The sequence below is a fragment of the Polypterus senegalus genome, chromosome 12 (genome assembly GCF_016835505.1).
Source record: "Polypterus senegalus isolate Bchr_013 chromosome 12, ASM1683550v1, whole genome shotgun sequence".
Taxonomy (NCBI): domain Eukaryota; kingdom Metazoa; phylum Chordata; class Cladistia; order Polypteriformes; family Polypteridae; genus Polypterus; species Polypterus senegalus.
In genome coordinates this window covers 147,329,299-147,354,698 of record NC_053165.1, presented here as the reverse complement: position 1 = coordinate 147,354,698, position 25,400 = coordinate 147,329,299, and the positions used below count along the sequence as shown (strand labels likewise).

At 38.3% G+C, this 25,400-nt stretch overlaps 1 protein-coding gene across 2 annotated transcripts in view; it reads right to left on the bottom strand.

The window, feature by feature from the left end:
• nedd4a (NEDD4 E3 ubiquitin protein ligase a) overlaps nucleotides 1-25,400 on the bottom strand; it is a 116,597-nt gene that overhangs the window by 21,417 nt on the left and 69,780 nt on the right. For both annotated transcript variants that reach the window (XM_039770253.1, XM_039770254.1), the window contains exons 6-10: nucleotides 12,016-12,066; nucleotides 10,400-10,461; nucleotides 9,238-9,340; nucleotides 4,312-4,469; nucleotides 829-949 (exon numbers count right to left, since the gene is read on the bottom strand). In XM_039770253.1, the coding sequence (XP_039626187.1) occupies nucleotides 829-949; nucleotides 4,312-4,469; nucleotides 9,238-9,340; nucleotides 10,400-10,461; nucleotides 12,016-12,066 (495 nt within the window). The remainder of the gene's footprint in view (nucleotides 1-828; nucleotides 950-4,311; nucleotides 4,470-9,237; nucleotides 9,341-10,399; nucleotides 10,462-12,015; nucleotides 12,067-25,400) is intronic.

Below are 25,400 nucleotides of genomic sequence, written 5' to 3'. Positions count from 1 at the left end.
TTTGTACTGAATATTAATGTTGAAAACATAACTATAAACGCTCCATGTGTAATTCCAACATTGAATCCTTTTTTAAATTATGTAATTTCCAATTTGTGTTTACATGTAATGAACTGTATCTTCAAACCGAAGGTATTAGCAAGACAATATGATGTAGCAGCTAAGACAATGGATCTTAAACTGTAAGGCAGCTGGTTCAGTTTCTGTCTCTGCCTCACTGGGTGCCCTTGCCTCAAGTTACGCTGCTCCAAACAGCTGTTACACATCCTGATCTTATGGGCCATTCTGATGGTGCAATCTTATAACTTTTAGATTTAAAGTCTTTTTTTCTTCCCCTAAGTTGACCATGTCTTCTTGCTAAAAATAAAGATGCATTTTATAATGCTCATGGCACAGTCCAATATAACATCTGTGGTGTGCAGATGCTTCCATTCAAATTTCCAGTTCCATTATAGCTTTCAGGGAACATAGAACTCTGAATAGTTCTGAGACATCAGATTTAGGTTTAATGACACTGTCCACAAATACAAAGAGCACAGCATCTGCACTGCTGCCAAAGCCTGATTTGCAGTATGCACCAATGTATGCATCTTGATATTTATTTAAAAAAAAACTCAAGTATCTGGAAGAGGTAGTCCTTTCTGACACAGAGTCTCTGGATTATTCACCACTAAGTGAAGAACAGTCTAGCATAACAACATCACATAAATAAAAACAGAAAACTCATCAATTTTTCATAAATGTATTATTTAGTCATGAACCTCAACATTGTAACACGTGCAAAGCACCCGCCTAGTGCTCATTACCAAGAGGAGTATCGACACCTACATCAGGAGAGTCTCTTCTATCACGACTTTCAGTGTCTTCTGAGATTTGCCTTCGTGTCGTAAACGCATGCTGTGCTTCAAGGTGGATAGTCCGTCGATGTTCCACCTCTGCTTGACTGTCTCTAAAAATTAATGAAACATAAACAAGACCTTAGGTGGGATATTAAATGAAAACAAGATATTCTGGTCTACTAAGGGTTTAAAAGAAACTATCCATCCATCCATCCATCCATTTTCTAACCCGCTATATCCGAATAGGGTCAAGAGGGTCTGCTGGAGCAATCCCAGCCAACACAGGGCACAAGGCAGGAACCAATCCTGGGCAGGGTGCCAACCCACCGCAGGACACACACAAACACACCCACACACACAAACACACCCACACACTAGGGCCAATTTAGAATCGCCAATCCACCTAACCTGCATGTCTTTGGATTGTGGGAGGAAACCCACGCAGACACGGGGAGAACATGCAAACTCCACGCAGGGAGGACCCGGGAAGCGAACCCGGGTCTCCTAACTGCGAGGCAGCAGCGCTACCACTGCGCCACCGTGCCGCCCTAAAAGAAACTAACTTTTTACAAATGAATTATTCTATTTGCAAATATATACATTAAAATACAGTACATTAAGGTAATTTTCTGAATACACTTTTACCAGTACAGAGAAAGAGAAGGGGAATAAGAACTTCTCCTGATTAAACTGGTCAAAAATGAGGAATCACCCTTGGGCGACCTGCACACACACAAACACGAATGACTGTAAAGTAGAATTTTTTTCAAGCTGTATAAAATTAGATATTTTTTTCTATATTTGAGACGTGAACAAACTGAATAAAGTAACATTTTTCTAAACTTAGAATTTGTCTCATTAGATGGAGTCAAACTACTATAGAAAATAGAAGATACATTTAATTAAGGATGCTCTGCCAAGGACACAAAATCAGGTTTTATTACAAATTACAGGAAGGAACTGAAAAGGAGTGGACAGAAACTCGCATAGGAATGGATGGTGAATTACTGATAATTATTTATATTTGTAAGTCGGATTAAGGAAGCCAGCAAAAAAGAATTAGTGCGTGAACATAGACTAAGAAAACATGCACTGGGAACATTACGACAAACAAAAGTGACAAAGATGAATAATTAAATCGTAGCTGGTCAAAACTGTATAAAGAGTAATTGAATAAGCAAGTACTAGAGGAGGACATGAAAACAGGATGCTCCATTCTGATAAAAGCCACATTTCAAAAAGGATCAGTAAAATGCTAAACAAGTTATTACATTATTCTCTGGGATGGATAAAAGTAAAGTTTCCATTAATAATTAATTAATTTGCTGACAAACAGAAATTGATTAATTTTGAACCATTCTGCTGTTTGAAAACCCTAAATACAAAGAGGACTGTTTGATTTATGTTAGGTAGATTGCCCAGAGGGGACTGGGCGGTCTCGTGGTCTGGAACCCCTACAGATTTTATTTTTTTCTCCAGCTTTTGGAGTTTTTTTTGTTTTTTCTGTCCACCCTGGCCATCGGACCTTACTCTTATTCTATGTTAATTAATGTTGACTTATGTTTATCTTTTATTGTGTCTTCTATTTCTCTATTCATTTTGTAAAGCACTTTGAGCTACATTTTTTGTATGAATATGTGCTATATAAATAAATGTTGATTGATTGATTGATTGACATACCTTACACAGTGGAAACTACTTGTGAAAAAGTTAACCAATTAATCAAACACAGTACGGAAGGCTATTTGAATGCCGTCTCCAAAAGGTTACCAGATGAGATGTTTTTGCTCCGCCATCATTTAGTTTCAGGGGTGTACAAAGTGGATGCTGGTGGGAGGTAGTTGCTCTTTTCTGTTGCAACCCAACTGCTTAATGAAAAGTCAACTGTCGCCGATGAAGCACATATTGCTAAAGCTACATTTTTATGCTTCATTTTACCCGTATTACTTTAAATTTCCACCCTGAACTGCTTAATTTAGTCCTAAAAAGCTGCATTCACTGTTTGTAATTGCTCCTAATTAGCAGCACGATATAAACAACAAAGGAACCAGCAGTTATCCATCTAACTGGTTTCTATCAACACCTGTGTGTATTACTTGTTAACTATTTGGTTTAACAAAATATTTGAAAGAAAACTCAACAGAAAAAAAGTAAAAGACTGAGAATTCTTCTTCCACTTTAGGCTACAAATCATTTGGATGATATCCTTGGAATGCAAAAAATCTATGATATAAGAATGACCTGAAATGACAGACTAAAAACACTAATAAGCCATTAAATTAAATAATAAGATCTGTTACTGGGAAGGATTGGTTTCTAACTAAGCAATCAGGATCCACTTTACCAACCCTTAATGTAGTAGACGAGTGGAAGTTCACAGTATACGGACACAGCATAACATTTTAAAGTCCAATTCAGGGTTGAAGTGGCATTGTGCACTACAGGACACAAAATAAAAAACTGTCCTGGATGAGGAACAAATTAATTACATGCACATTTACACTCAAAATCTGGAAATCGTCAGTTCATCTAATAAGATTTCACACGGTGAACAATGGGTACGAGATTCAAGGTTTACTTTTAAAAATTATTATTTAGCCGTTTACTATTTTGGGCGGCACGTTGGCGCAGTGGGTAGCGCTGCTGCCTCGCTGTAAGGAGACCTGGGTTTGCTTCCCGGGTCCTCCCAGCGTGGAGTTTGCCTGTTCTCCCTGTGTCTGCGTGGGTTTCCTCCCACAGTCCAAAGACATGCAGGTTAGGTGCATTGATGATTCTAAATTATCCCTAGTGTGTGCTTGGTGTGTGTGTGTGTGTATGTGCCCAGCGGTAGGTTGGCACCATGCCTAGGGTTTGTTTCCTGCCCTGCGCCCTGTGCTGGCTGGGATTGGCTCCAGCAGACCCCCCGTGACCCTGTGTTAGGATATAGTGGGTTGGATAATGACTGACTGACTATTTACTGTTTTAATTTGGTATATTTATGTAGCAACTGAAAAACATACACTTCAGGGAATATTCTAGAATTTCCAATAACTAAAGCAACGCTCTAATATTGCTTAGAGCCTAAAAAGAATTTCACAATGAGAATGCATTAAGGTGCCTGCTTCATCAGGTAGAGTACTGCTGTGAGTGACATCTAACCCAGTCATCATTAGACAGCCTTCAGGCCAGGAAAAAGGAACAAAAAAAAAAAACAAGTTCCAGACACTATATGAATAAACACACAAATGTTTCATGCAGAAAAGACAGCCTAAATTATATTTTTATAAGACAGATTTTCCAAGATACTACTTAATATTTCATTACTTACTTATCAATCCTTGCAATTTCCACACAGCATTCTACTTATAGATTTGCCCAAATGCATGTCAGGTAAATATCAAGTGGCACAATTAGCCCTACAATGAGCTCAACTTGCTCTAAATTTAGCCAAAACTGATCAAACATCCTGGGATCACTCAGATCAAAAACATACTGAAATGTGGGTCTCTGCCACTGCGTGGTCCGAGTCTCATGGTTGACATAGTAGGTTCTGCCCAAGTTATCCTGTCTTTCTTCCCAGCCTGCAGGGAGTGCAGGAAGTAGATGACGTCTTCCAGTTGTGTCTTGCAGATCTAAGATTTCCCAGCCAGACTACAAATAATAAAGTGTAATTAAAAATCATTAGCTCTCAACGTTTTTTTCAGTTTGTAAGCTTTTTTAGGAACATTTGACAAAAGTTTTTAAAATGAAGAAGGTTTTAATGAAATATCTACATTAAATATTCCATTCTCAAGGCTGCTTAATCGAATTCACTATTCAACAAAATAAAGCAGCAATAGATGTTGGATGTCCTACTTCTGGAAACAAACTGGACGGTGGAAACAGAACCACCCAGGACTTTTTCTAAAATACAAAACCAAATTCTAAAAATTGCCTCAAGTAAGCATTAGGCGCTTTTACAACATGCCAACTGATTAGTACAGAGTGCCAGGGAAAAAAAATATTCTTTTTCAATTCCCCAAGTCACTCACACCCCTTTCAACAAAGAATAAAATTACAGATGGCTTTAGATTAAAAACTGTGATTCAAAGTGGAAAGCTTTTGTGGCACCACCCAAAATTCCTGGGCATAAATGCCACCAGACCGTGAAGATATACAAAAAAGGCCTTTATAAAATAGATACACAACAGTAAAGAGACCACAAGGGAAAACACACAGAAAACAATGGTTCTGCTTGGGCCTTATAACACAGCATTTTTTATTAGCCTTCACATGGCCTAATAAACCATTTTTCCAAACATAAAACAGTAGTCTTCTGATCCTCACTCCCTGGGATAAACCAGTCTTCTTAGTATCAAGTGCTGCATTTTTATTTTTTTTTTGTTACTGGCTTCCACTTCAGGTTTTCAGGCCAAAACTGTCATTAGCAGCACTACAGCACTAAAGGATCTCCTTAAAACTAGCGGCTGCCTGATACTGGGCTTTTAGACCAATAACCATACTGACATGCAGGCAGTACAGATTGTCAGATTACTGATCCGTCTTGTACCAGTTTTGCTGGTATGTTTAAGTATTTGTTTCCCTATAAAAAATGGATGAAATGAAATCCATTAAGGGTGTGAAGTTTTCCAAATGATTGAGCTTCATATTAACAGTTAATACGAGTGAAATGCCCATTACTCACTTACACACCCGTTACAAACACTATAATGGCTTTTAGAAGACCCCACACTAAAAACAGGCATGCACTTTAACTTGAACTTCATCAGTACATTTGCTTAAGCCACTTTCACTCAATATTTTTAGTCCATCAGTTTTAGATTTTAGTGAAGGAACCAGTGTATTTAAAAAAAAATGTTAGATTATCTTACGTTTGTAAAATTAATAAACTGCTGGATGTATCAGAAATACATTTTTTTTTAATAATTAAAATATTCAAAAACAGAAATCAAACAGTACACTGCAAGGTTTGGCAAAAATGTTCGCTTTTTTATTAAAGCAATAAAAAATGAAGGTTGTTCATAAATTAATATGATAAAATGTAAGAAGATGTATAAAAATCCCTTTAAGTCTGGTTACTGAAAGAAAGTAACATTACCTATTGAAACAAACAGGAGTTGTAATCCAGAGTTTGAATAGAACTACGTGTAAATATGAACAGCTTGGTCAAATCTACTAAATTCATTTCAAAGCCTATCGACTACCCAAAGGCACCGAGTGCATGGTAAGAAAGAGCCCCGGACAGAGCACCAAGTCCACCGCAGAGTCCACTCACTTACTCCAAAATGGAATCTGTTCAGCCTATCCATCTATCTAACCTGCATGTTGTCTTTGAGGATATGGAGGAACACTGGAGAACCCAAAAGAAAATCTATGAAGACATCATGCAGACTCCACGTGGCCCAAAGGATCTGTGAAGCAGTACCACCAACCACTTCGGTACCTTATTTACTAAGCTTTCCAGTTAAAAGAAAGAGTGCTACTTGCTACTTTTGCCGTTGTCTGCCTGCATCAACTTTAATAACCTCCAGACACAAAGGCAGGGAAGTCACAGAAGTGCTTTGACAGCTTTTCTCACAGTTTATACAAGGCCAGGAAGGAACACGTAATTTGCTGAGTACAACTGTCACACTACAAGGTTTTTCCAGCGATTTTCAGCCACAAACTTCATTTACATAATCATAGTGAGTCTGGGGCACTACGGTCTCGTGACTTGCGCTTGTGCACTTTAGCATGTAGTCTGCGACTCACCTCACAACCAACAGGTCTGATGTTGTCTTAAGTCACAGAGCACACATAATAATTCATGCAGTGCAGCCACACGTAAACAACGGAAGCACACGTTTGGACCTCACAAGCAGAAGACAGACATGTCTGTCTGATGTCTTTTATTTTACGTACCACGACAGAATGTAAAAAGAAATATAAAGGGCAGAGATGGAAGGCTGAACTCGCCATACATTGAAAGAATTTGTAAGCACCGGTGCAATCAGGCAGAAAGTTATTGGCTGTTAGAAAAAGGAGCGAGCTTGAAATCACCTTTCATCTTTGGAACGGTGAAACTGTGCTGCAAAGTTGTCATTCAGTTATGTAGTTTGCCTTCCCTTGCATCTGTTATTCATGCACTCTGACAACTAGATATGCAACTACAGTTATCACGTTTGACATCTCCTCTGACTAGTAATAAATATTAAAAAATGCATTGTCATTACAGCTATATGTAAAAGTAAAGCACCTCTGCCTTGTGAAGTGTAACATTTATAGAGTTCTTTAACGTATACGAAGCAATGTCACTTACTTTAACAATTCCAACTAAAGTCACAGGCTGCCAGGCATATTGGGTAAGCTTAAAAAGTGATGAACTCGCTCCAGAGAAATATGAGAAGGCTCTTTGAAAGCACATAGGCAGTAGGTTTCAGTTATTGTATTGTATGAAGACCTTCATGTCAATTTGACATGAAAACACACTGTCAAACCGACAAACGCACACAGCGACATCCTTTTACTGACAAATAAGCTGACCTATCAAGCATTTGCTGCCATTTACACTGTCCCTGTCCTTATCAGCTATTAGCAGGAATGATGGAAGCGCAAAATTTTATGCTAAAAATATACAAAAATGGGATTCACATAAATGGGAGTAAGATTCCCTTATCCAGTTCTGGTGCAAACCAACCTGCCTGAAGTTACTTACTGTAGGCCCTACTCGCCCCTTTCAGTCAATACTGTATAAAAAAAAAAAAAAACACTTTACACAGAAAACTAGCGTAAATACAGAATCAGGCACAGACAAAAACAGAGATGACATACTGCTTACTTTCACCTTTGAAAGAACTCTTTAATCAATCTGTACACCTTAAAATGAGAGTTTTGGAGCAGATAGCCCACATATTTTATATCTCCTATTAATATCACATTTCAAATAATATAACCACACAGATTTCAATGTATAAAGTTTGTTATGCAGTTTGATATAATGGCAGTAAAAAAAACAACTTAGTATACTTTACAACTAGCATGTAGACATGGTTGGGACACTCTTCTTCCCAGTCACTTACAAATTAACAAAAAGCTTCAGCTTCAGTAAAAGATAAATAACACAACATTTCATTCTCAAAACTACAGTCGATTCCGGTTAATTGGACCACCTGTTAATCGGACCAGCCGCTTATTCGGACCGAATCCTAAAGAACCGAAACAGATCATATTACATAAGCCTAATATTGTTCGCTTATTTGGACCAAAATTCCGTTTAATCGGACCAAAGAACAGGACAGAGAATAAGAAAAAGAAGCCACAAGTCGCCCTTGGAAAGCGGATGTAAAGCGGGTCAGCGACATCGGGAGGATCCCTGGGCTCCCCAGTAGAATTTATGCTTTTATCAAAGGTCAGGAAGTCGGAAAATTTGTACCAAGTGCAAACCAATGGGGGTGAACATGCCTGCCCTTTTTTTCCTAAAACGGACTGCCCAGTAGCCGGCGACATGAAGTCGAGCGTAAACAAGTGCAGTGCGTCAACAGAATGCGTCAGATCACACTAGAAAAGTTCTTCAAACGTTGACTGGAATTTGGTAAAGTGACCTTTTTTTATTGCTGAGTGTCGTGTAGATCGTTTCAAAGAATTTGTAGATTTCTTTTTCAATAAAAAAAGTTGTAAGCAACCGTACATGTACGTAGTTCTTGTTTGTACGTTCGCCATACGCATGTGCAGCACAATAAAAGTCATAATGACATTTTAATATGTTACTTATAGCACGTCCCGTCTTGGTTGCACATGTAAAGGGCATGTTCGTGTAATCGGACCAGCCGGTTATTAGGACCAAAATGATCGCGTCCCGATGTGGTTCGATTAACAGGAATCGACTGTACTTCATCCTATTCAGGGTCATGGGCAACCACAGCCAATCATGCCAGTTCTGGACGTGACACCTGTACACCACAATAACACTCATACGCTCATTCGCACTCACATGTGGCTAATAAATGCATGTTTTGTGGGGCTTGGAACAAAAACCTGAACACCTAAAGGAAAGTCAAAGCAGACACTGGGAGAACACACAAAGTTCACACACACACATTACATGGGCATAGGATCTGAACCCCGGAAAATGGACCTGTGAGTGCACCACCCGCCATTATTTCATTCATTCGTGGAGCGACAGACTGCAGCCTTGATGTTTTTTAAGTTGAGTTTCCTATACTGCATGCTCCAGAGAACCAGCCATGTCTTGAGAATGATATAATCAACCAAAAGTGTTTTTTGTTTAATTAGTAAATTATAATTTCACAAATCTACTACAATTACTACAATACAACCAACTCTGAACTGAATTGAAGAGATGTATTCAACAAAAAGTTTTTAAAGAAGGAAGATAAACAAGAGGAAACTGCAGCTTTAAAAGAAAGAAGGTAATACTCACCTCCAAATCATCTGTCTGCTCTGTGTTATCTTCTTCTGATCCATTTCCTTTTGGAAGGTATGTCATTTTAAGTCTAAGATGACCTTTCACCCTGGATTTGTGACTAAAATAATAAAAAAAATACATTTATTTTAAGGAACTTATTTAGCATGACCAATCCAATTTTTTTCTTTTTCATAATCGCTTATTTTAACTTCTTGCCAAACACCCAGCTGTTCATGGCCTTGGATGAGCAAATCCAAACCCAAGCAGCAGCCAGTTTTTCCTGAAGTTCACTTTTTATTCTAGCAGGCTAAAGGCCCTCTTTCTGGGCACACTGGGTTCAGGTGGCCACAAACACTGGCAGGATTTTCAAATGAAGCCCCACAGGATTATTCAGAAACATTTAGGGAATGTGCTTTTAAAATTTGGAATGTTTTTAGAAAAAATACAAACAAATCACGGTTTGTAATAAACTTCAACTTCCCTCATAATAACTCATCCAGCTGCTACAACATATTTATAAAATTCCAGAAGAACTGCGGTAGAATGAAGGAAAGCGATTCATTCTGGAAAACAGTAAATTAAGAATTCACCTCACACAATGTCAGAAATGAATCCAAGCCGTCATACACCGTACCATTATTTCCCAGGAAAAACAGAGGGCACAACACACACCCGGGGAGGTATAAATATGTAAAGATGTACAGTGTATGTTATTATATAGCATACTTACAATGAAAAAAGAGTAAGAATCACACTCTCAAGTTGGGTTCATACGCTATCATAACATTGGGTATATAAATCTAAACGTAAAAAAAATTGAAACCTTCTATAAGCTCTTTATCCTTGTCAGTATCTGAGGAAGTTAGTGAAAAATGGCATAAATTCACTGTTAACAAGGAGCCAGTCCACAGTAGAGCATATGCAAGCAAAGCAATCTACATTTGCTAATGCACTGACTGACTGGCCCCGGATTGTAAAAATACATTAATGTTAATATGAGAAGAATAACTCTACTAAACACAACAACCAGGAATGTAACTGCAGTTCAAGAGCTTTAAGGGGATTCATAGTAGTACTGTTACATTTACAGTGTATTCAAAAGACGTGTATATTCTCATTCCAAATGAATACATAAAAGCACAGTTTAAGAACACACAAATATTGGTGGAATGCTAACCTTCGTGGGTGAAGAAGAAAATCCTTAAAGGTGTACGGTCTTTCACTATTAGGATTTTCAGTCTGAAATAAATAAAAAAACAAGGTGATTACTCTCCATGCTTCTGCTCCAGATCTGCCACTTCAAGATATGGTATTCAGTCATTAAAGCCTAACAACCCAGAGCTGCTCCCAAATATTTTACTCCTCAATTGTCGATCTTTCTACCCATATCAGTTACTTTTCTTTGGCTAAATGCTAGCAAATGAAATGATGTTAGGTGATGTTTAAATTGATCAATAATGAGAGGAGTGTGACATTTGCTGATTTGGAGATCAAAGCACAATAACATACAAAGAATGCCTTATAGAAATAAATCTTTCCATGTGAGACTCAGAATGGAGTGCTCCATAGTCTTGGCACAAAGCACAGGCCAGCTCCTGCAGCAGATTCTCCAATTTAAACTGCTCTGTTGGCTGTCAGGCTTCTACTATTTGAAGCGACTGTCTAAATTAAAAGTGCTTGTAAGAAATTAGAGGACATGCATGATCTGGAAGTAGTCATTTTTTTTTTGGTCTTGACTACTTAACCAAATTAATCAAATCGATAAAAATTTCCATAGATCTTTTTGTATTACAAGGCTTTCTAAAGCTCTCTGCATATACCATTATAGCACAAAACAGAATTCTAAACTAGTAGTTGGAGAAGCAATCTGACCTAACAACTGGTACTTAACTGTCAACATCCTAGTCAGAAACACTGGCTGGCCTTCCTTTCTCTTTCTGTAGAGAGTTAAGTTCCTTCATTCCTCTTTTTACTCCAATGTAAAGAGGTTGTTTTGGCAGCAAATTTAAACTGGATCCATTTTCTCCAAAGTTGAGTCATTTGGAGTCACAAACACGTTCCTGGAACAGCAACCTAACCTGGGGCATCATTTATAAAAGTTTATTTGGATTTGAGCGTGAAAATATGTGCATGCCAAAAAAAAAATAAAAAAATCTGATTTATAAAATCTGGTGTTTGCACATTCCCACACCATTTACCCTTTATAAATCGTAATCACCTTTTAAATGCGAGTATGTGAACAAGACTTGAATTTGTTTATGATGGACAGCCATTCAGTTGTAATACCAGCTAGAAAATACGAAAAAATGCCTAGGCATTAATTAAAATCTCTTCTAAAATTTGAGGGTTCATCAGTTGGTTAGAGGAGACACCTCCCTCAGTTCAAAACCTAAACTTGATGTAAAATGGTATTAAATGTGTGACATATTTTAAGATGGCATTCACTATCAAAGGTCTTCTGCTTCATCAAAATCCAAAATATAATATTTGTAAGCAAATTATTCAAGCCTAAAATATGGAGGGTAAATAAATAAGAATACTGTTTGCTGGCAATGCTGCATAAACGCTTGCCACGTAATGTCTAATAGATAAGTAGACAAAGTGACATTCTGCAATGCAGTAGATACTTTAAAGAAAAAAAATGCCAACTTAGATGCACAGATCAGTATATCTGCTTAACATTTTAATGATACCAGGAATGATCATCTATTTAAAAACTAAATAAATCTGCCAAACATTTAAATTGAGTAATCCATGCTATAAACAGCTTTAGTACATTTAATGAAAACTTACAGGCAAATGGTGAAGAGGAACATCAACCTGTCCAAGAAAATCATCTCTTGTCTAAAATTAAAAAAAAATAAAAACAGCAATTAAAACAGTCAAAATACCTCTTGAAATCCTCCTTACAGAACTGTGAATTTCATTTTGAAGGTTAGAACAAGAACTACTGTACAGTTTAAAAAGAGGAGGGAAAGAAACAAAGTGCTTTTGTTGACAGTAGTGATGAGGCCATTTAACGGCACTACTGATGGTCGCTATAGCGATCAGTAAACACGTTAAAGTGCAACGGTCAGGTGGCACTGAAGGCAAAACCTCAACACAGCTGCTGTAAAAAAAAAAAAGGGGATCTATAAAAATATATATGATAAATAAAAAACAAATACTGATAAATAAGCCTGTTACATGCGTAATTTGTATGTTATATACAATAATCAAAAAAAGACCTTCATCACACAGCAGACGGCTTTGTTGCGTATGGTTTCCTAAGCAGATCTGCCCCATTTGTGTGAAGAACAAATGTTAGTGGCAAAATAAACTCTGGTTCAGTTCAGGCCACACTGCTGAGATACAATGTATGCTTGCACTTTTAAAATACTGTAATTTAAGCAAGTAACCCTGAATAAATATCACAATCTTAAAAGGTATCATTTTCATTAAAACGTACATCCAGTAACAATGTATAAATACAGATAATAACAAGCACAATGAAAGGTAATTTTTACAGGGCAAAAAAAAAATACCTGGCAGTCAGAAAATAATCTGTTTTAGAAAGAGAAATACTACACCCTTTTTTTTATTACACTTTAGGTGCTAAGAAGAAAACTTTGTTGTACTCTGAATACAATTTAGTAGACTACATTAGCTGTTAAAAAACAATGGACCCTGACAGTAATTTATAGAATAGCATGTAAAAGAGACAAAATAGTGGAATGAAATACAAGCGTAAAAGGACAGTTATTTCACACCCAAAAATACTTTTACTCTGCACACTGAATCAATATTTACATTTTCTTAAAATCAACATTTAAAATTCAAATCCAAAAGTGGATTACATAAAATGCACACATATAAGGAACCCAGTGCTTACACTTAAACGTGCAGATATCCTGAGTAATTTACACAATAGGCAGAGTAAGAAACATTAATAAAACTAGGATTTAAAGGAGCCTCGTGGTCAGCTCTTGATAATTTACTGTCACTGAGAGGTGAAAGACATTGATGTCTACAACAGATGGCAACAGCATGACACCTACAAGTCCAGAGCTACTGACAGCTCCTTGAGTTTTCTGCATTCTCATGAAAACTTTCAAATAGTTTTAGACCCACATTACTACATTTAAACCAGAAAAAAACTCTTAAGAATGCATCCACTTTCTCTACAAAAGTGACACAAAGAAAATGGAAAAATTAGAAAATGCACCTTCATTTGACTCTTACTGTTTATTTTTTTTTTATTTATATTATGTATGAATAAAGAATTTCAAACATACTTGTGGATTAATAATTAGATGTATTCATCTTTTTCACAAGGAAATCTACTGGTATATGTCAAGTTGTACATTTGTCAATTTATTTGATACTTTCATTTCTTTTCATTCAACTTAAATACTAAACTAAACATATCATTTCTAATTTCTCAATTTGTACCACATGTTAAAATTATGATCACTCTCTTGTACTTACGAGAGCGCTTGATATTAAATTTTTTATCTCTTTTTGGTATATGGTGCAGGAGCAAAACTAAGCCCAGAAAAAGCAGATTTCTCAAACACACTGAACTTGGTTATTTACAGTAAATAGCTTTGTCTTATCTTTGTTAAAAACACCACTATCCTTTGTTAAAAACACCACTATCCCAGTCAGTCCTTGGTCTTTACTTCCTAATAATAGTACTAGGGTGTTGTACAATACAATACAGTTTATTTTTGTATAACCCAAAATCACACAGGAAGGGCCGCAATGGGCTTTAACAGGCCTTGCCTCTTGACAGCCCCCCAGCCTTGACTCTCTGAGAAGACAAGGAAAAACTCCCAAAAAAAACCTTGTAGGGAAAAATGGAAGAAACAGGCCCCTTCTTCAAGCGAGATGTAATCATTAATCATAATTACATCTCGCCTGAAGAAGGGGCCTGAGTTGCCTCAAACGCTTGCATCTTATAATCTTTTTAGTCAGCCAATAAAAGGTGTAATTTTGCTCGACTTCTCACTACTTCCCTAATAATACTAAATTTCCTGTCTTTGTCTCAGTACATTACTGTCCACGTTTACCCTTCAGCCTGTGGGTGTAGCTTGAATACTAACCTACTATGAAACATGCAAACACTGGAGAAGTTTCTTGATTAAAAAGGGGGATTTAATATGGAGAGCTATAGTAGAGGTGCCACAAATTGGCTGATGTTTGCCATTTCATTCAACAGTATCAGAGGTGTGAATTCACTTTTACTTACAACCCCACTGACTTTTCTGGTGTTGCTCCTTTTTTCCTTTCTATTCCAGTCATTTTCACAGACTACAATATTGTGGTGGCCATGTCTCTACTTGATACTCTAAATAATAATTCTAGTTTCTATACACAACTCAAAAGCAGCCAATCTGCTATTCATTCTGGAAGCAATTGTTGTCTTAATGAACTTAACACAATCAAGCGGCATGGGGTACTGGTGGGTTAAAAAAGCTAAACTGACCAGGACATTATTGTAATGACACTGGAAACACTGAAAATTAAAAATATCATTCAGCAAGAAATATGTTGAAATATAAAACACTAATAGAAAAGCACATAAAGCCTTCATGTTTGATTTTTTTAAAATACTGTGTACACATACAAGTCCAGTTACAGACACTATATATATATATATATATACATCATAAAAGTATACAGTTCATGATATAAAGTGACAATGAATGGGCATTCTCTTCACTGATAAAAAAACTTTTGTAAAACTTGTGTGTTGCGAGTCGCTGAGTGCATAGTAAGCGTTCACTTTGCAGTTTGGGTGCATTCGGTGGGGGATTAGCATGTTGTCTCCAAGGTTATGTGGGGTTTCTGCCATTCCCGATTCCCATTACAATATTCAGGTCAGGTCAGGGAGCATGCATCGGTACAGCACATTGCCGGTCCCACCACATGACAAAACGGCTCAGGATCTTGGTTGGCAATCCCCCCCAGCAGACAATCTTTTCAGTCCCCACCCCCTGGAAATGACCATCTATCTGCCCAGCTGCTGTGGTCCTCAACAATGAGCATCCTATGAGCTGGATCACCCTTGGGAAATCGAGCCACACGGCCATAGTGCCATAACTGACACTCCCTCATAATGCAGGTTATGTGCTTCATTTAGGACTCTGTGAGCAACCACTTGTTCAACACAAAGTCAAACCAGCGGTACCTAAGGATGCGCAGAATTGACACAGTACTGAAGGAGTCCCATCTTCGTCTCAGGTTACTGGATAGCACCCATGTCTTGCAACCATAGATCAAAATATGAAGCACTGGGACTCAAAAGATATCGGGAGCACCACACACACTTTCCAGCGACCACATGATCCCCCCCCGCTCTCATAATCCATCTACTGACTTCATACAAAGAGTCACCTGTCATTGCCGAGGTGAGTAAACTTCTCGACAAGGTCGAAACCCTCTCCACAAACAGACACACTGCTGATGGCTGTGCCCAAGAGATCATTAAAAGGTCTGGATCTTGGTTTTTATAAGGACACTCGCCAGCCCAGACACTCGGACTGCTCGCTCATTCCCTTGAAGCACCCCGATCAGAGCCTCCACTGACTCTGCAAAAACGACAGCATCGTCGGCAAAGTCAACATCAGTGAATCTTTCTTCACCAACAGATGCCTCACAGCTGCTGGACCCCACGAGTCTATGCAAGCAGTGAACACAGTAGGAGCAACAACACACCCCTGATGACCACCAGAATCAACTGGGAAAAACGCAGAGGTTCTGCCTCCATTCTGAACAGCACTTACAGTACCTGTGTACAGGCCTGCCGTAATATTCAGCAACTTTGGGAGGATCCTGCAAAGTCTCGGGATGTCCCACAGGGCACCTCGATTTACTGAGTCGAATGCTTTACAAAAATCAACAAAGGCTACAAATATCAGCTGATATTCACTTTTGCACTCCATGAGAACACTCGGTGCCAGGATGCAGTCGATAGTAGACTTCTTAGGTGCAAAACCAGACTGCTCCGGTCGCTGGTGAGTGAGCAAGTGATCACGCATCCTATTGAGGACGACCGTAGCCAAAGGGCTTACCCAGCACCGAGAGCAGTGTTCTTCCCCTGTAGTTTCTGCAATTGCAATCGCAATCAAGCCGATCACCCTTCTCTTTCTAGACAATCTCGTTTTCCAGTCAGTTGGGATGACGCCCATCTCCCAAATGGAAGAAAATGCAAGGAGGACAGCCTTACCACCACACTGTGTTAAGTTCACCGCAGATACCACAGATCCCTGCAGCCTTCCTTACCTCAGCTAGTTCACCACCTGTGCAATCTCAGTGAGACTGTGTGGTTTACAGCTAATTAGAGGATCAGCCTCAAGAACCATGGACCCAGAGATGTCCAACATCTTAGCCAGATGATTATCATGACAGAGAGACAAGATGTTTCATGTGTCTTCCCAGATGGGCCGCCTCAGACTGGGACCCGAGTGCTGCTGTGCAGCGGGTGACGCCTCAACACCACACCAGTTCCCATCCCAACAGGCCTGACCCCGTTGGCTCTCTGGCGGATTGGACTCTTCTGGGGATGAGGCTCCCGAGGGCTTTCCCCCAACCCCTTTTATAAAGTGATCAGCCATCCTATGGGCAGGTGCCACAGAGCTACTCCCACGGAGAACAGAAAGTACTCCTGTCTGCCATTTTGGAGCTGCGTGAAGTTTTTACAGTGGCTAAAGTGCCAATCCTGCCACCAACCCTCAAGATTTCCCTGCAAACTGGAGGACTGTTTGCAGGGCGGATGCAGTTTAATGTCATACACAGGACCAATTACAATATTAATACAATATTAATACTGTTTAGTTTTTTTGAATGGAAAATTGTCAAAGTGGGAGAAATCAAGTAGAAGGTGATTGTTCACATTCAGTACTTTAGTTCGCTCCCTTCTTCCAAAGACATGAATGTTAGTTGTATAGGGCAATATAAATTGGCCTTCGATGGGCGAGTGTGAGTTTGGTGGTGTGTTGACTCTTTACAGCCTATTATTTAAATTGAAACTTTATTTTCTTACAGTATGTAATAAATATTAAATGAAAAAATCTATGTCTCCAGTTAGCCCAAAATACTGTTCATGCTTTTGGGATAAAGAAGGCAACTGGAATATTACAAAAAAATACAAAGGACTGAAACCGAGGCTACACTACACACTCCACCCTTACTTTAATGATAAAAAACAAAAACATATTAAAGTTGTATTCCTAATTTTAAGGCAGAAATATAGAAAAATAAAACTTGATGGCTTGCACACAATTGGAGTCAATTTTTTATTTAACTCTAAATCCTGAATGTACCTCTTTACCGTTATTAGTTATTACACTGCTTGCTTAGAGGATAATTATTTGGCAAAAATGTTACTTTATATTCTAAACTATAACCATTTTATGGTTTATTAATCACCACATAAATGGTATGTCTTTATTCAATGCACACTTTTAATATTTTAATTTTAATACCAAACACACTTGTAAGAACACAAAAAATACCACTCACATTTTTAGGCAGAATTGCACAAACTAAACTGTGGTGGGTGTTTATTTACAGATAGTTTTTTATTGTTTAAACACACATTTTTGGAAAAAGGCACCAAATGTTGCCTTTTTTGTAAAAGTCTTTACACATTTATTAAAATACATAAAAAAGTGGTATTGTGTATTTTTAACAGGTGGAACTGTCCAGAGTAAATGTGGGTGTTTGTTGTTTCTACATTTTAGCTACAAAACATATGGACCCACCTTTAAAATAATTATCCAATGTTTGCACGTCAGTCATAAATTAATTTTTTCAAGGTTGTAAAACCCAAAAATGTCTTGAATGAATCAATGGTCACATTTAGACCCACTAACACTGAAACAGAATAAACATTTGACCTCCGTAAACATGCGTGTAACTTGGCACATGATTTATTGCCATTTAAAAAGTTGACTCTGACCAAGAACACTTGAATTATTGTGAGCTTCTAGTAGCCTGCTAATTTTTATGATGGAAAGACTTTTGAACCATAGAGTTAATATTTCTTTACAGCATTCTACTACTGATGACTCTGAAATGCCCCTTTTTAGACGACTCTGAAATCTCAACACAGCCATAAAGAATTATCCAATTACACAGCTGCCTTGAACATGAGTCACAAGACATCTAAATGCAAACTTCCTCTCAGTTCATTTTGTAGACCTCTTGTTGAAGAGGTACATTTAATGAAACTCCTGCATGTATGCGTCAGCCTTCCTACTTGTTGAACTTGAGCCAAGACAAACACAGGACCATCTATACCACTCAGCAAGACTACATGTCGAGTACCAAGCAATATGAGCAATAGGGCTGATTCGCCTAAGCAGTCAGAGTCACCGTTTGTTACAGCAAGCAGACTAAAATAAATGCAGTCCTCTTTACACACTAGTGCCAAAGAAACAGCCTGTGTTTTGTAAAATACTTTACACTTGTCTATGAGAATATGCTTATTAGGAAATGTTTACAATGAGATTTGCTATCACTTTAAAAACAGACCCAAAATGGTACTATTAATGCCTATACATTCTGAAAGAAAGACCTGCTAAATAAAGTCAAGGAACAGCCACAGCTGTAGTCAGTCTGTTTACATTTCAGCATCTGCTTGAAACACGCAGTCGAGGAGGAACTGAAAAAACAAGGCAATATTAAGTGCCTGTAAGCAGGTGGTTTCATAACTAAAGAATATACACTGTTGCCTTTTAAATGATAGGCTGGGGATTTTGTAGAATAAAGATTTGTCTTTTGCTTCAATGGATCTTAGCTTTTTCTTTTGAATGAAGCATGCTATATTGTGTGTCTGTATATCTGGTCAAACGCCTGGTCATAAAAAGTGTTAGAAACAATAAATCTGCACTACTGTACATACAGTGGTGTGAAAAACTATTTGCCCCCTTCCTGATTTCTTATTCTTTTGCATGTTTGTCACACAAAATGTTTCTGATCATCAAACACATTTAACCATTAGTCAAATATAACACAAGCAAACACAAAATGAAGTTTTTATTATTTAGGGAGAAAAAAAATCCAAACCTACAAGGCCCTGTGTGAAAAAGTAATTGCCCCCTGAACCTAATAACTGGTTGGGCCACCCTTAGCAGCAATAACTGCAATCAAGCGTTTGCGATAACTTGCAATGAGTCGTTTACAGCTCTGGAGGAATTTTGGCCCACTCATCTTTGCAGAATTGTTGTAATTCAGCTTTATTTGAGGGTTTTCTAGCATGAACCGCCTTTTTAAGGTCATGCCATAGCATCTCAATTGGATTCAGGTCAGGACTTTGACTAGGCCACTCCAAAGTCTTCATTTTGTTTTTCTTCAGCCATTCAGAGGTGGATTTGCTGGTGTGTTTTGGGTCATTGTCCTGTTGCTGCACCCAAGATCGCTTCAGCTTGAGTTGGCAAACAGATGGCCGGACATTCTCCTTCAGGATTTTTTGGCAGACAGTAGAATTCATGGTTCCATCTATCACAGCAAGCCTTCCAGGTCCTGAAGCAGCAAAACAACCCCAGACCATCACACTACCACCACCATATTTTACTGGTGGTATGATGTTCTTTTTCTGAAATGCTGTGTTCCTTTTACGCCAGATGTAACGTGACATTTGCCTCCAAAAGTTCAACTTTTGTCTCATCAGTCCACAAGGTATTTTCCCAAAAGTCTTGGCAATCATTGAGATGTTTCTTAGCAAAATTGAGACGAGCCCTAATGTTCTTTTTGCTTAACAGTGGTTTGCGTCTTGGAAATCTGCCATGCAGGCCGTTTTTGCCCAGTCTCTTTCTTATGGTGGAGTCGTGAACACTGACCTTAATTGAGGCAAGTGAGGCCTGCAGTTCTTTAGACGTTGTCCTGGGGTCTTTGTGACCTCTCGGATGAGTCGTCTCTGCGCTCTTGGGGTAATTTTGGTCGGCCGGCCACTCCTGGGAAGGTTCACCACTGTTCCATGTTTTTGCCATTTGTGGATAATGGCTCTCACTGTGGTTCGCTGGAGTCCCAAAGCTTTAGAAATGGCTTTATAACCTTTACCAGACTGATAGATCTCAATTACTTCTGTTCTCATTTGTTCCTGAATTTCTTTGGCTCTTGGCATGATGTCTAGCTTTTGAGGTGCTTTTGGTCTACTTCTCTGTGTCAGGCAGCTCCTATTGAAGTGATTTCTTGATTGAAACAGGTGTGGCAGTAATCAGGCCTGGGGGTGGCTACGGAAATTGAACTCAGGTGTGATACACCACAGTTAGGTGATTTTTTAACAAGGGGCAATTACTTTTTCACACAGGGCCATGTAGGTTTGGATTTTTTCTCCCTAAATAATAAAAACCATCATTTAAAAACTGCATTTTGTGTTTACTTGTGTTATATTTGACTAATGGTTAAATGTGTTTGATGGTCAGAAACATTTTGTGTGACAAACATGCAAAAGAATAAGAAATCAGGAAGGGGGCAAACAGTTTTTCACACCACTGTATACTGTATGAAAACAATAAAGTGTTTATGGAACCTAACAATCCAAGAGGTACCTGCCTGGATGAGAGCCAACCGTGTTCATTTAAAATACTACATGTGCAGATGAAGATTCATACCGTTGGTAGAAATTACTTTAGACACAATTGCAGAAATCACAATGGGAATTTCAGCTAGGTCATTGGGAAGGGTTTCCTGCTCTCTTTTTAACCGATGGATGGATAGATAATTTACTTTGTCACTTAAAAGACCACACCTTAAACAGCTTAACTCCCCCTTATGATTACAATGAAGTGTTGGAGAGGAATTTCTAGGTTCTCCATTCTCAGTATTCCAGGCACATTTCACTTACTGAAATGCCAGTTAGCTATTTAAAGAAAATGAACAGAAAAGTGTAATGTCAAGGTGTCCTCTGATAAATTAAAGGTACCTAAAATAAGATAGAGGTGTTCAGCTGCTGATTGCTGAGCAAGGAGCTCGCTTATTTTCCTCAGTGCAATGGTGAATAGCCTCTTTCCTGCTGTGTATCTCTGAGGGCAGACAGCGATGATTACAAGAATAGGTAGTGATATGGAGGTTTCTCTTAAAGACCGCCACAAGTGGCAGATAACCACAGAAACCTTTCGGTACGTTTGGACTTTGCTGCAGTAGGTGTCTACTTTTTAGATATCTTCTCTTTTTGGGCCTAATAAGCTAAAGTATAAACAGATAATACTCTTGTCAGGGCATATTCAGTTCATTTGAACAGTTCAACACTTAGTTTTATTTGCTATTTGTAACAAGTACACTGCAGTTCTTATTTATGCTTTTTCCTAAATATGAACAAGCAACAAGTAAAATGTAAGAAGCAACATCAGACTGGGACAATAAATAAGGAGTTAAAGTTGCAAAAATGATCTCTATGTATAATGCAAACAAAAAGCACTAACCATTGGATTTATGAATATATGACAGTCACAGTTAAAAAGGATACCTGAAAAGTTTAAAGGCAGTTAGTGAGGAATATTGTAGAAAATGCAAAGGATAACTCCAAATACATTCTTTCATCTGTTTAGATACAATGGAATGAATGGTCAAGGAGGAGGTGAACTGAACTGGAAACTGAAAGAGTAAAAACTAAAATAAATAGACAATGAAATAGCTAAAGCTTTAAATTTGCATTTTTATGCAGTTCTCACATTTGAAGTAGTCAATAAAACTTCAGGTAGTTACAAGGACTAGTAAGGTAATAAATACTATGTTATTAGTAAATCATGGAAAGGAAAGTTCTGCTTAGATTAAAAAAGCTGAACTCAGATAGATCACTTTGGCTATATATTGTAAAATGTTTTCTATTAAGTATTAATGAATAGTTACTTATCCACACTTCCATCATCTTCAATGCTGTGTCCCGCCTGTTATAAAGCTTCCCCCACTTCTCTTTACCCTGTGCCATTTCCTCCAGGTTTTCTCTAACATCATATCTTTCCACCTCTGTGGTTGTTGGCGTCCACGCTCCACACATGTCCTGCTCATCTTATTATTCTCAATACGCCTATTTCACCCAGATCCATTGGACCAGTCTTTTCTCTCAAATCCTCATTACTGCTTGCTTTTGGCCACCTTATTGCCATTATCTGTCTCATGCATCTTCGCTCTAACATGTCCAGTCTTCTCTTATTTGCTTGGTTAAATGTATAGCTTTCAGCTCCATAAAAGAATGCCAGCACTACTAGTGCATTATAGACTCTTACTTACCTTTGTTCACAGTTTGACATGTCTGCCTCCAAAGTTCTATTTCAAACTTAATCCATTTAAACAAACTATAGACTAGAAAGCTTAAAATACATCATGTGTTAATTAGTGGAGGCAATTATAAAGGAAAATATTGAGCATCAAATGGCAAGGACAGGTATAATAGTAAACAGTCAGCGTGGGTTTAGATGGGGAGACTGTGTTTGACTAACATTCTGGAGTTCTACGTGGAATCAAGAAAAGCATATGAACACCTAGATGCTGATGCTTTTGATAAGGATCCACATTATAGATTTTAGATCAAATGAAAAGAAACTGAAGTTTATGGCACAGGGAGTAGATGTGTACAGTGTGAGCTTGAACCCGGACACAGGCAGACAGACATCGTTGGTTCCACCACACACTTGTTTTATTTACAATTCTATTTACAAATGAAAGTCACGTGCACAAACCCCAGTGCCTCCAGCACCGATTCCCCCAATGTCCAGGCCTTACAATGGCCTCTTTCTCTCTCTCTCTCTCTCCTCTGGCCGCCTCCAGTCCTCTCTCCAGCTCCGTCTCTCTGCCACCCGACTTCCGCCAATGACTGGAGGGAGCCGGCCCTCTTATAGGCAATCAGTCCTAGCCACCCCCCCGTGTGGCGTAAGTGCCGGCTGTGCACCCGGAAGCTGTCCGGGTGTCCCCTGTCGTCTTCCCCCCAGCACTTCCTGGTGTGGCGGAAGTGCTGGGCTCCAGGGTTCCTCAGGCACCTGGGCGCCGCCTGGCAGTGGCCACGGGCCCCTACAGGGTTGGGCTTCCAAGCCCTCTACCCGTGGCCCCCAACATAACCAGGACGGACGCCCCCTCGCGGTCTGGAGGAGGCACAAGCCCTCCTGGCTGCCTGGACACATTCATTAATTTTACTTTATTGCCTTAGGACCATCAAATGTAATAAAAATGCTCATTCCAAATGATACACTCTTAACTGTCACATATCTGCACTAAGATCTGCTTTATCTAACTTAGGAAAGGTTGTCAATAGACAATTGTACTCTAGGCAGACGAACAGACTAGGCTCTCTATATTTTAGTATTGTTAAACCACTCTTTTCGCAAAATTTCATCAGGAAATTCAAATAAATTTCTTACAAACCTACAGTTAATTAATTCTAGAATTCTATAAAGACATTACTGTCCACACCATAAAGGCCCCATTGGGAACGGCATTTAAATCAATGGCAAATGATAACTCTTTTGTCATAATATAAACCTTTAAAACTTATGTCATTGCTATTTATATGATTTCAATAAGTACAGGTGACACTGTGATCAGATTCCACTGCGCTCTGCCAATGTTTCTTTGTCTCTTTAACGTCCTGCTGGTGTTGTGGATGCGGCGATGGTTGCATATTGGCTGGATAAGGAAGCAAGAATTTAACAGCACTATATCTGGTACTTTCACCATATTCACACCATATTCACTCTCTTGGAAAACAGAAACTTTTGCATCACCAGTGACACGTCCAGTGTCAGATTCTTACCACATTCCATCAACGTTTTGTACACTTCTTGTACCAAATAAAAGATACTCGATCTGGGTGGTCAGATGGCTCAGGATATTCCTTTACTGTCATTAGGATTAGTGTACAGTACTATATAAATTCACTTATACAAACACTAGCGAGAGTCTTAAGAACCTAATTTAAAACCAAAAGATGTCCCCACTTGTGAGGATTGTGTTTTATTGTGTTCCTGTGTTTCTACTTTATTAAAACAATGTCACTAGTCATTCTGTTCAATTCACTGTTATTGAGCATTCTACAAATGTGATATAAAAATGAATCTTCTTCAAAAGTAAAAGCAACCGGATTTACAGAGTTACTGTGTCTCTACAAACCAGGTTTGAATTCACAACACTAAAACGTCACATAAGGCCCAAGAACTCCTGTTAAATGTGAATTTTTTACTGTATTGAATATCGTTCCATTCACTATACATTGTGTTTTACACTACTTTTTCATTTTTTACTTATTTTTCAATACTTCCTTTTTATTTTAGTCTGCTTTACTGATTTATTAATGATGGAGTAAGTATAATTAAAATAAACAGTGAAATAAACTTAAAACATAAAAGTATGACGTATTTAATCCCCTTAAAGCATAACATGGTTAATACATTCTGATAGTAAGTACTGTACACATTTTATTGCTTGTAAATATCAAATGCAACAAGACATCTAAAATGTTTTAAAGAACTAACGGTAAAGGGAAAAAAGTTCAGAAAGAAAATCATGGGACGGCAATCATTAGAATGCCTCTGCTAGAGATCAGTATCAGGAAGTCACAAATGACATCAAACTGGCTGCTAGTCATTAAAAGAAACATTCAACATAAAATCCTTATCTAGTGTTCAAATAAAAAAAGCAATAATTATTCGCCTGATGACAGAAAAGCCCTCTTGTTGACAGTTTGTCAAGTAGCTTATAAGATGGCAGTACTAAAGCAGTTTAAGGTCCGTCAAACAGCATTTGCTGAAATAATAGCACAATGTGCGAGCTGAGTTATTTACAGTACATTAGCACACTTGGCCATCTGCTGCTTATTTGAAACAGAACATCAGTGTTTACACAGCACAACCGATAATACAGAAATCACGTCAGCTTGCATAGCCATTACAAAGTATCTATAGACCATCAGAGTACTACCTGATACCATATTATTAATACTACACACTTTGAAAAGTGGAGCACTTACAATGAGCCATCTGTAGCTATAAAGAAAGCTACATATACGCTACTTATTAAATCTTAAAAAACAGACAGACATTTGCAACAGACTGCATGACCGTAAATGGGAGAAGAGCCAAATTTTGAGTCAGTCTCTAATGCAGAAGTACTGCAGCAATATTTCAGGCTTAATGGACCACAAAAGGAGGTGGCTTTTGTCACTGCAGCCATGCGTTAGGCAGACCTCAGTTCCGTTTTTT